This window comes from Urtica dioica, chromosome 4, assembly GCF_054948205.1.
Source record: "Urtica dioica subsp. dioica isolate 48M chromosome 4, U.dioica_male_clone48M_v1_H2, whole genome shotgun sequence".
Classification (NCBI taxonomy): Eukaryota; Viridiplantae; Streptophyta; class Magnoliopsida; order Rosales; family Urticaceae; genus Urtica; species Urtica dioica.
This window is the reverse complement of record NC_142759.1, coordinates 17,552,309-17,564,742: the sequence shown is the minus strand read 5'-3', so window position 1 is coordinate 17,564,742 and position 12,434 is coordinate 17,552,309. Positions and strand designations below refer to the sequence as shown.

The window sequence follows — 12,434 nt, the reverse complement described above, 5'->3', positions numbered from 1 at the left end:
GTCCCAGCACGCACAAGCCCGCCTCAACGCTCGCCAAGACCTCGCCCCCCACCGGCGCTGTCGGTCCGAGCAATCCCGACGCCAGCGGACCAGATCCGACGCGGTCCGGCGAGGTCGTCATCTGGCGTTGCAGACCCGCGCGACTCCGGTGCCCACGCACCAGATCCGACGCCCGCTGGAGTCCCAGTCGGCACGCGCGACAGCCTGGACGTCGCCATGGAGGGAGGACGCCGGTCGGCTCCTTGGGGCGGCTCCGACGGTGAAGATAAAGGAACTAAAATCTTGTTCGACGGCGGCGAGCATGGGCTTCGTAATCTTCTGGAATTGCAGCATTGTTTTCAAGAGAGAGAGAGAGAGAGAGAGAGAGAGAGAGAGAGAGAGAGAGAGAGAGCAAATCATAATTGAACGTGTGCAAACGTGGGCTAGTCATTTTGAAATATGAAAGCCAAGAATACCGCTACAAAAATGGAAAGCCAAGAATTTAAGAAATATGAAAGCATTGAACGTGTGCAAACGTGGGCTAGTCATTTTGAATTGAAAGGAAGGCTAATATAGTAAATACAATCATACATAAATATGCCACGTCATCAAAATTGGCTAGATTCGAAAAATAAAGGAAACGTTGGCTAGTTTACAATTGCAACGTTTGATGTGGCTTATATTGACTAATTTTTCTTTATTTAATTACCAAGTCTTTGAAACAAAATGACAACTCTAATTACACAATAGAATCATATAACACAATATAATAATGAAGCATGTATCATAGACATTATTAGTACACAGTATAATTTCCAGCTAATCAACTAGTATTATAGCGCTTTCTCTAAAAAGAGATTGAATCTTATACTCAAAGTTATGCTATACAGAAATATATTATTTAAAATACTTTGTGTGCTTGTATATAGTTTATGAATCTCATCTCCTCTGAAAGTTGAAGGCTTTTATGGAAAATGCGAATATAAGAGCGAAAAATATGCAGAATCCGACGACCATGATACCAGCTACGCCAAGAAAATCGTGGCGGTACCCAAACACTTCTCTGACGAGTTTCGTAACTGTTACCTCATGAACACCGTCCGATAGTTTCACAAGCCCGTAATCATCGCCGTGCTGCGAGGCTTGGAGGCCGTAGAGACTCCATGCCACGGGGTTGGCCCAGTAGTACCATCTCCACCATATGGGAATTCTCTGAAACACAAACATATATATATATATATACAACACACACACATACACACTTTAATCAGCATTGTGAAATTATTTGGAGAAATTTTTAGAGATAAGTTTTTTTTTTCACCTTGTGAGGAATCATAAAGCCGCTGAAGAGGTTCCACAGCATGTAAAATGGAGCGGCGATGATGGAAGCTACGTTGTGATTGGGCGTTATGGCGGTCGTCATCATTCCATAGAATGTGAAGTACAACATGGTGAAATACATGAAGAATATGTACCAAACGAATTTCAAAAACGTCCACTCGAACGCAGCCATGGAGTAGAAAATCGAGCAGTAGATCATGCATTGCACGAAAACGTAAGGGAACTCTATTGCGACCTGTGTTCGAAAAAGGCAATATTGTTAGAATGTAAAACTCTGTTGTCTTCGGTGGAATTGGGAAAGGGAAATAGACCTGAGCGAATGCAAATGGTAAAGCTGAGTACATCCCGGCAGCTCTCTCTCTGTACGACACAAATCTTTCGACAGAAACAACGGGCTGAACAGCACCGGCGTTGGTGATTCCAACGAATAAGATCGCTGCGTACATCGATCCCATCGAATTGAATATGTCTTGCTGGGTTCCCCTGTAACGTCGTAACAATAACACCAATTCAGACATGGTAGAGAAATGAGATTGTCAAATGGATGAATAGAGAGAGAGAGAGGAAGAACCTTTTGTTGCCGAATTTCCAGCATATTGTTCCAAACATCAATGAGATTATGACAGTGTAGAAGAAACGAACTGCAGTGTATTGGGGGTTTCGCCAATAAGACAGGTTTTGCTTCCAAAGACAAGTGATGAACTGTTCAAAAGATGACTGTGAATACTTTGTCGGGAAGGATAGTTCTTTCGCGTTACGACTAGGTTTGCTTAGTCTCTCAACCAACTCATGGTTGCGTCTGAAACAAGAAAATCCCAGGATAGTTAGATACTTACCAAACCAAACATTAGTGGAGTTTATATAGGGATAAGTGGTCTTACTGAAACAAATTTGATCCCCGATAAATATCTGCAAAGTCAACTCCCAAGCGGGTTTCCTCATTTGGAGAAGTAACATCGAGCATCCACGCAGCAGGGTTATACCCAGCCTTGATCTTTGGGATACCTTCAATTTCCTAGAGAGAGAGAGAGTTTTAGAAGATTAACTTGTCGGGGCTTGCACAAAGACTATAAAAACCCGCCGTCGATTTAAGCATGAAAACTGACCTCAAAGTATTTTATGAGCTCACATGACCTTGTGCCAAGTGGACCAGCATATATGAGCTCACCTCCACGCTTCATGAATAAAAGCTGTGACAAAAAACAATGTTATGTTAAATGATTTCATGAATAAGCCCTGAATCTCTGTAACAAGTGTAGATTACCTCATCAAAGGATTCGAAAATGTCAATGCTGGGCTGATGAATTGTACAGACGATCGTTCTTCCGGTATTCACAATGTTCCTGACAGTCCTCATTACAATGGCCGCGGCCCTTGCATCCAGCCCCGATGTGGGCTCATCCATGAATACAATAGAAGGGTTGGCAACAAGCTCTACTGCTATAGTCAACCTTTTTCTCTGTTCCGTTGACAAACCATCCACAGCTGGTAGACCCACCAATGCCCCGCTCAAGGAAGTGAGCTCCACAAGTTCCATCACCTCGTCCACGAAAGCCTGAAATTATTTAACCCTCCAAAATTAAGATCGTGCCAAGCTGGATAAAGCAAGAAAATAGAGAGACAATTACAAGTACCTTTTGTGTGTCTATGTGAACATCTGGGGGTAGCCGAAGCCAAGCAGAGAATAGAAGTGACTCTCGAATGGTCAATCCAGGAGAATGGATATCAGTCTGCTCGCAGTAACCTGAAATTCTTGCGAAAGTTTCTTGGTTTTTGGGGTAACCAGATATATATATGTCCCCTTCTATAATCCCGCCAGTTTTTCTGCCAGCTAATACATCCATGAGGGTGGTTTTCCCAGCACCACTGACCCCAACTAAAGCTGTGAGAATCCCAGGTTTGAAAGCCCCGGTAACGTTAATCAACAGCCGCAATTTGTCCTCTGCAACTCCTTGCTGCTTCAATTCCTGCATTGATGCTTGGATGAGAAAGACGTACGGTAGAAATGTTTCATCAATTTTAAGTCATTTATATTGGAGAATAGCTACAGAACCCACCAGAGGAACGTCGACATAGTAATTGACGTTTCTGAAAGCCATGGAAAGTGGTTGAAACGGAAGAACCATGCCTCTTTTCTTAAAGTATTTTCCTGCAATGATACAATTTCTCTTGTTTATACTAACGGAAAGAAGAATTTAAGAAGGAAGTCAACATATATTATAAGTTCTGACCAGTAAAAGATCCTGAATGTTCCAAGAACTCCCTAAGCTCTATGGAAGTAGCTTCTTCGTTTCCTCCTTTTTCTCCCCCGTGCGATACTTCCTTAGATACTACAGCCTGACGCTTTCCCAGAGCTACAGTATACATACAAATTGGAATTTTTCTTTGTGTGCTACAAAAGAAATCGGCTCTGTAGCAAAGTGATTGGGAAAAGAGATTACTTACGATTGAGGTAAGATAGGAAAAATGTGAACAATCCATTGAATAAAATTGTATATCCAACCAATGCACCAACTCCAATCCAATACCAGTAGCTCTCTGTAAACAAACTGCGTGCTTTCAAAAGTGCCACTCCTAGTGAAGTGCTTGTGTCATTTCCAAAGGCCTGCATTAAAAAGGGGTCAAAGACTCAAAAGATCCATCATTTGTTCAAAATTGAAAGAGTGCCATTAGTTTCATTACATATATTGCATTTATCAAAACTAAATACGCATAAAGGAAATATGTCTTACGTGACCTGCAAAACTATGGTGAAAATTACTAAATTTACCTTATGCCAGGAATGCCCATGGAATTCGTTCACAGAAGCTGCATTTTGAGCATACATCAAAGGAGAAAACCAGTAACCCCATATCCACCACTTTGGTACACGATCTGTGCCATTATAATAAGTAGATGAGAAAGAAAAGAGTAAATTGATTGACTACCAAAAATTAATAGAAAAATAATTATTTTCATTCTATTTTAATTATATTTGTGATTTCCTTACCTCTTGAAATGATGTATCCTCCAAGTGCCATAACAACCAACATGGCAAAAGATCCAAAAGTGTTGGCCACTATCATATTTCGACCCAGGGATCCCATAAGACGAAAGAGACCAATAGACATTTGGTGCAGAGAGAAGTACAGCAAAAATTGTCGAAAAAATCTGCATATGACAATGACACCAAATATGAACCCATTCTTGAAGTCAGCCATTATGATCGAATCAAGAATATACTGAGAGGACTATAATATTACCTAATGACAGAAGGATCAAACCCGATCACATAATATGTGACTGCAACCCAAAGGCCAGCCTCCATAAGTGAGGTTTGCATACTTAGGATCCAAGAAGGAATTGTATAAGCCCAACTTGGGTAAAAGTGCAAGTCTCTGTGTTTGTAAATAATTGGAAGCTTGGCCACTAGCATAGACACTTCCGTGAAGCCGTTGAACAGAATAATGACCATGGAAAAGTATAGAGCCCCAAGATACAAACCCCCATCATCAATTGTGTTGTGGTGCATTGTTGTTCGGAAAAAGACACTCATTGTTATCAACGCAACGAAAAAAAGCTGAAAACACCACATGGTACATGTAATCCATTAGGATAACACAAACTATTTCATTTTCTCGAAACTTAAAAGTGAAACGAAACTGGATCATTTGGTATAAGAGGTAATGGCATTTCAAACTTCTCTCTCTCTCTCTCTCTCTCTCTCTCTCTCTCTCTCTCTCTCTCTCCCTCTCTATATATATATATATATATATATATATATATATATATATATATATATATATATATATATATATATTGTAATGCTACTAAGAAGGCGATACAATACCTGAATGAATTTGAAAATGTAGATGAATGAATTGCGGTCCATCAATAACCTCTGCCAGTTAAAAGTTGTCCTGAGAAGCTCGAGCCTTTTGACACCATAACGAGAAGTTGATAAGGCTGATGGGTGATTATAGCGTTTATCAAAAGGAAGATTTAGTTCTTCAGATAAATTTTTTCCAATGTGAAATGAGCGAAAAGCTTCAACAAATTTTTCCACAGGTACATAACGGTAAGGAATGCCACGATTGGACCAGTACTGCTCTTGGTCCTTTTTTGATATTACCTGTACGCAAAAAGGTGAATTGACATGTCATTAATGTAAGAGAAATTTTGATATTAAGACCTTAGCCACTTACTTCCTGCAAGAAGTCCGCAACATTCTTCCGTTCAGGGCAGCTAAACCCCATAGATGAAAAGAAATCAAGAGCCGCTTCACGGGGACCTTGATATACGATTTGTCCCTCACACAAGAGAATAACATCATCAAATAGCTCGAAGGTCTCAGGAGCAGGTTGAAGAAGAGAAATAACAGTGGTCCCATCAAGTGCACGAGTTGAATGCCTGAGATATTTGATAATGTGATAAGTCGTTGAACTATCAAGCCCATTGGATATTTCGTCCATGAACAGAACTCGTGCAGGACCTACTAGCAATTCGCCTGAAATTATTTAGGCTCCATCAGCAAATATATTCTTCTAAACTAATGTGTGCATGTAAAGGGTAGAACACATAATATACCTGTAGTAAGTCGCTTTTTCTGGCCTCCCGAGATCCCCTTAAGCATTTCATCTCCCACTAACGTGTCAGCACATATATCCAACCCTAAAATCTTTGTCATATATATATTAGTATTCTAATATAATGATATCATCTTTGAGGAAAAGACATAATAAACACTCTGGAAATAAAGCAGGCTTGAGGGTCATTAGTCTTGATAACACATGATCGGAATAAAGGTGCTCAAGCTCTTGAAAGACAACCCTAAAATCTCTGAAGTATCATGAATAACTGTGCTTCATCAGTCGTGTAAATCATTGCTTATACTTGTTTTGTCTACAAATGATCGAATTAAAAACAAGCAAAAAAAAGTTTGAACTTGCATTCAAGAATAACCAGCTCAGATAGAATACCTTCATGATATATTCCACGACAAGACCCGTCTCTTGACCCCCAAGAGCTAATGACTGGAGAATGAAATAAATTAGTATCATATCAGTACATTTGTCAAAGAAATTTCACAAGGTTCATAAAAGTTAATCAACATCCTAACAAATTTAAGATACCTTCATGAATAAATCAAGATCTTCATCGGGTTTTATCCCAGCAACCTTTTCCCTCCTCGCAAGATCCAATAACATATCTACCAGGAGGTCATTTCAGATAACATTCATGTACCATGCATCAAATCATACTCAAAAGCACCATTTTGCTAAATCTTACCATATTTAAATCCAACACCTTGACACCGACCGGCGAACTCAAGGTTTTCTCTTACAGTCATCTCCGGAACATGCCAGTCCTGTTGACTGACATATGCAGATGTTCTTTGAGGAACAAACTCGTGAAAGCTGTGCCCATTATACGTTATGCTCCCCGTCGTCTACATACCATACAAAACAAAGAATCCAATTAGAAAAAAAAAACTAGAAAAACTCTTCGAATTCTGACACCCCCAAATTCAATATGATCTAAAAATAACTTTTATATGAAAGTAGAGAGAATCAGAACATAACACCAGATGTTGATGGGACTTCAAGTACCTCTAAATCGGGCCCAAGGCGTCCGGCGAGAGCAAGCAAAAGTGTCGTCTTTCCAGAACTCGGAGGACCCAATAACAGAGTTAATCTAAAAGAATGAAACAGTATCTAGTCACGCATAACCATCAGATTAGCTTAAATTAAAGTTAGCATGTATTTACCTCGAAGGTCTTACAATCCCATTGAGATTGTCTAAAATTGTCAATTTTGTTCTCTGTCCTCTGTATATCCGAAGCTGCCTTAATAAAGCCTGAAATGGAATAGATGAAGTGAAATTTTTGTAGTCAAAATAATATAACAGTAAATTCAATGATTGATTAATAAAATCAAACCTCAGCCATGTTTGAAACAAAATTCGTAATGGTAGGCAGAGCTCGGCTCCCCAAATGTACGTATGCATCGACCTTCAGATTCTGATATCGAACTTCGATCTTTGGAAAGACCAAATCCACACTGCAAACACACCATTCTACACTCAAACCACTGAAATACGCACTCAAACAGAACATACTAAAATAGAACACAATTGGATGCTTTAGCTACAAAAACAAACAAATTCAGAAATAATTATCATAAATTATCACACTTTCTAGACTGAAAGAAAAGACGAATAAAATTGCGTGTTATTCACCTTTTGTGCACCAACGAAGATACATATACCAAACAGTAAATACAACATCTATAATTTAAAAAAAAACAATGAGGAAATACAGAGTAATCTGTTATCTCCGAAAACGAAACTCACGCATCGAATCTGCGTCGCATCCGATCGAAGAAGAGCTCTGGATCGTCGTCTACGGCATTGATCAAGCGGTCTAAGAGAAGCTTCTGGTCGTTAGACTCGAGGTCGGAGACATCGACCTCCTTGGTATCTCCGACCATGTCCTTAAAAATCCCTCGCCGGACTCGCTGGTAAGTCGGAAGCCTCTCCAGCGCCGCCCACCGGAGCGCCTCGTCGTCGTCTCCGTCCTCCTTGTACGACGCAGACCGAGCGAACACGTTATCCGCCGAATTCCACATCGCCACAACCAAACAAACAAACAAGCTCGAAGAAAAATCGAAAGAAGACGAAGAAGACGAACGTCAAGACTATAATGTAGGGCTTGAATGAGAGCCAAGCATTTTCGGTTCTTGGCGATGAGAGAGAGAAAACAAAGGGAGTTTTAGCTGCAAAAAAGTGGAAGTGAATTAGAGCGCTGAAATTGGTGGTTGAGCTCTGCATTTAAGGCTGAGTGTGAGAGAGAGAGAAAGAGAGTCTCTGGGTTTGTTGAGGATTCTCTCTCTCCCTCACAGTCACACTATACAATATTTCGTCTCTCATCTCTTGTGCGTTAAAGTGCCATTACAGTTATGCTTTGTTTCATTTAATGGCCGCGGGAAAATGAGAGAGAATGGGCGACTTGTAAATATATATCATACACACACGCACTCTCCACTCTCGCGCGTGATTAACCACGCCACAACCACATGTGCCTCTACAGTCCACTCTAGGCTACATAGAAATTAGCATTTGGTGAAGCAATTGCAACATAATTCACAAACTTGTCGTATTTTGGGTTAAATTATAATTAAATAATTGAATGGTAAAGTTTCATATTTGAGATCAACTGAATTATTCAAAATTGATTTTTGTAATTGACTTGAACTCGAGAATTCTATCTCAACTCTGAAAATACGTTCTTTATTTATTAAAAAGACCAATAATTATTAGAAAACGAGATGTCAATAACTTTTCAATTAACTCCATGATATATGTTGTTTTGTATTATTATTTATTTTAATGTCTATTGGTTTTGTTAATTTTGAATTTGTATAAAATATTTATATATATATATATATATATATATATATATATCTTGAATTAGTATCAATATAAACATGAAAACATATAGAAAATATTATGTGATACAAAATCCAAACAAATATATATTCTTTTTATTAGTTAAAAAGGATCTTCAACGAGATTATACAGTTATAATATATTAGATCATTTAAACTGAGCATATCAACTTATATTTCAAAAATTTACTAAACTTAGAATTTTGTTATAGAAATATAAAAATACAATTTTGGAATTTGATTTTTATTCTTCTATTTTGGATTCTTAAGCATGTTTAATGAAATTTTTTTTAGGAAAAAATTATTTTTCGTAGAACGGAAATATCAAATGTAACAGATATCTTTAATTAAACAAATAGTGAGAGACAAATTTCATTAGGTGGACCTCAATATTAACAAAATATCAAAGACTAAACCTCTTATTTCAAAAATATCTAAAATGTACTTTTATTTATGTTTCGAACAAAAATATCATTCTGATCATCGTGACATACAAAGGCGTACGATGTCATAAGATATTGTAAGATGCTATAGGATATCATATAATACAATATGGTCAGAATGACATTTTTGTTCAAAATAGAAACAAAATTCATTTTTAAATTAAAAGATATAATTTTAATAGTTTGTTAATTTGAAATCTACGTAATAATTACACCACTTTAAAAAAAAAAAAAAAAAAAAAAAAAACATATAGAGTCATCACTTATGTGACTTCCCTTTGGATTTGAAGCGGTGAGATGCACGGTTTCATAAGGCGCGTGGGGTATTTGCTAACGTGGAATTCTTTTGTAACGGGACAGTTGGGAACGATGGATTTCTGATCCTTTTTGTTTTTTCTTAATCTCTTTTCCACTGTTTTACTGTGCATAGTAATTGGTAGTAGAAAAAACTACGGGGACTAATTGTTTTGGGCGATAATTTGGGAACTTCTCTATAACTCGACTTTCTATATTGTACTGCGAGTTTAGTGTGATTCTCTTCCAAACGGTTTCGTTCCTTTTTAATCATCTTTTCACAGATTAAAAAAAGAAAGAATAAAAAAACCATATTTTCATCATTGATTGGTGATGGACAGATAATCTGTCGTGGATTGTGTTTGTGTGTGTAATGCGTTTTGGACTATTTTTTCAATTCGATATGTTTTTACTCATTTCTTTCTTCTATATGAGTATTTTTTTCCGATGATCACATTCAACTTCTATTACATGTTATCCTTACGTTAAAGTTTTATAAACAAAATAATAATAAAAACATAGACATGTACAAAAAGTCTACTTAAAAAGCCACTTTCTCATGCATTTTGGAAGTCCGTTATATAATTTGATATTAAATAAACTCAATTGTCATTCACACATATTATTACGTGATAGTTTTATCTATATATATATATGTGATGCCATGCGTGGAAATGGATTGTAATGTTAACGTGCAAACTATACAAAGTGACCAATGTTTGTTTTCTTTTTCCAGTTTTTTTTTCTTCTGGGCCAATTTTTCTTTTTCTTTCTCAATGTGGTACATTGTTAAAAATTATAAAAATATATGTATGCTACAATAGGGTAAGTTTGAAGAGTATCTTTCCAATATCTCTCAATAAGAAATTAAGGGATGTTGAAAAATTGATACATTTCATATGTCATGGTATTAGATCTACATTATGAATAAATAAAACAGATATGAAATAAATGCCTTGGCTGTGTTGGTAACAAAGTCAGATATTAGCTGGGTTGAAGACCAATTGTCTATAAAAACTACTAAAATACATTTTTGCTTCTTTTATTTCGTTTATAAATTTTTTTATTTTTAATGTAATCTCAAACGCATGATTTGAGGTCAATAAAATGCCGTTGAACTATTTTATAAAGTTTTTTTTTTCTTTTTGTTTAACTAAACTGTTTTACACTTCTGTGCATATATATATATATATATATATATATATATATATATATATATATATATATATATATATATATATATATATACATAAATGTATATATATGTATAAACGCTATCAACAACTCGTACGTAGTACGTTTTAACTAATAAACAATTTATTGTGAGGCACACGTATATAATAAGAGAATATATATATTATAGACCTACCTACCACATTATATATATATATATATATATATATATATATATATATATATATATATATATATCATTAATGTAAAGGCCGTGTTAAACTTTAAAGTTTAAAGGAAACAGAATATTTGGTGATTGATTAGAGTGATCAAACTAATTAACATAAGGATCTATGGTTTAATAATTTTTTAAGTTAGGACTTTAGAACTCAAGTATTTATTAAGAAATCTAAGAAAATAGAGTTAATCAATTATTAACCCTCGTGGTATATATATATATATATATATATATATATATATATATATATATATATATATTATCGTCAATAAATGCAATTTCATGGTTTATTTACTGAGTGTATAATATTACACGTGCACGGTTCAGATTCAGCTCTCATATGTGTTCTTAGTTCTTACAAATATTGATTAGGGCCTAATCATTAGGCATGTACGTTGAGACATGTTTCATTTGTGTGGAGCGATGATAGATTGAAAAAATATCAAATGAAACAAATAAATTTAAAATTATTGTTAATTATAATAATATTCAACCTTATTGATGAACGCGATTTCCTAAACAAATTTTACGTAATTTTTTTTCTTCCAAGAATATAGAGTCTACAATTGTTTTTCTGCTTTTTCTAATGTACACTCTATCATATTTAAGTTTTCTTGTTTTTAGCATTATTTTACATGATGTTGGTAGCTATTTTAATTGGCTGAGTGAAATATAACCATTTTTCCGGAAGATCTTGCACTCTCTCACAATAACTTTACGTCAATAGAAGAAATATCACGTAGCGAATTTTTTGTCCTTCCTAGGTCCTATCTTAAGAATCCTTATGGGAAATATTATACATTTAGAACCCCTTTATAGTTATACCACAAAATGAAAAATTAACAAAAAAAAAAAACACAAAAACAAAAAAAAAACAAAAAAAATCATTTTCTCCTTTGGCCACTCCCAGCTAACACCTTTAGGGTAGGTTTTAGTGCTATATGCTATCAAGTTATTGGCCAAAAAAAAAAAGGAAGAAGAAAAAGTCTTCATGGTCAATATTAGGTTTAACCATATATATATCTATATGATTTTAGGTTAACAGAAGAAATTAAATGAGGATTTTATTAGTTCGAAAAATGTATAATTATTATGGGTGATGACCTACCAGTCTGACCTGTAAATTGAAGAGAACCCAAAATTAAGTGAATAATATCGTCTTCGTAGATCAATTATATATAGTAATAGTATATATATGCTACGTGTTCGTATTTATATCATCTTTAATTATGGAAGTGACTTGTAGTATATGGTTGTCATTATAAGATAAAAGAATCAACCCAAGTTAGATCTTCAAATCTCAAATTTGGAAGAAAAATAAAATCATTAAAAGATGCCATTAATTTTGTTCTAGTGATATTCTTAGCTTATTCATAGTATGAAAAGAAGAACGTACGGGAACTAGAGTTTGATTTTTTTTTTCTTCCTCGTGTATTAATTAAATATCACCCTCTTGGCCATGTGCTTAGCATATTTCTTCGTCTACTAAACTAAGCCATTATTCATGTATATTCTTATGGATATATGACATATAAGTTATAT

General features: G+C 35.6%; 1 protein-coding gene across 1 annotated transcript; it reads right to left on the bottom strand.

The window, feature by feature from the left end:
* Positions 1 to 634: 634 nt before the first annotated feature.
* On the bottom strand, positions 635 to 8,258 carry ABCG32 (pleiotropic drug resistance 4). The gene is made up of 24 exons (XM_089611968.1): positions 7,651 to 8,258; positions 7,238 to 7,358; positions 7,067 to 7,155; positions 6,909 to 6,993; positions 6,589 to 6,748; positions 6,432 to 6,508; positions 6,279 to 6,332; positions 5,887 to 5,977; positions 5,505 to 5,806; positions 5,150 to 5,431; positions 4,563 to 4,879; positions 4,310 to 4,470; positions 4,091 to 4,194; positions 3,766 to 3,925; positions 3,552 to 3,674; positions 3,378 to 3,469; positions 2,955 to 3,287; positions 2,585 to 2,875; positions 2,427 to 2,510; positions 2,202 to 2,335; positions 1,892 to 2,119; positions 1,632 to 1,803; positions 1,301 to 1,555; positions 635 to 1,191 (listed from the first exon to the last, which is right to left on the bottom strand). The coding sequence occupies exons 1-24, from the start codon at positions 7,923 to 7,925 to the stop codon at positions 919 to 921; spliced, it is 4,263 nt and encodes a 1,420-aa protein (XP_089468094.1). The 5' UTR covers positions 7,926 to 8,258; the 3' UTR covers positions 635 to 918.
* Positions 8,259 to 12,434: the final 4,176 nt, after the last annotated feature.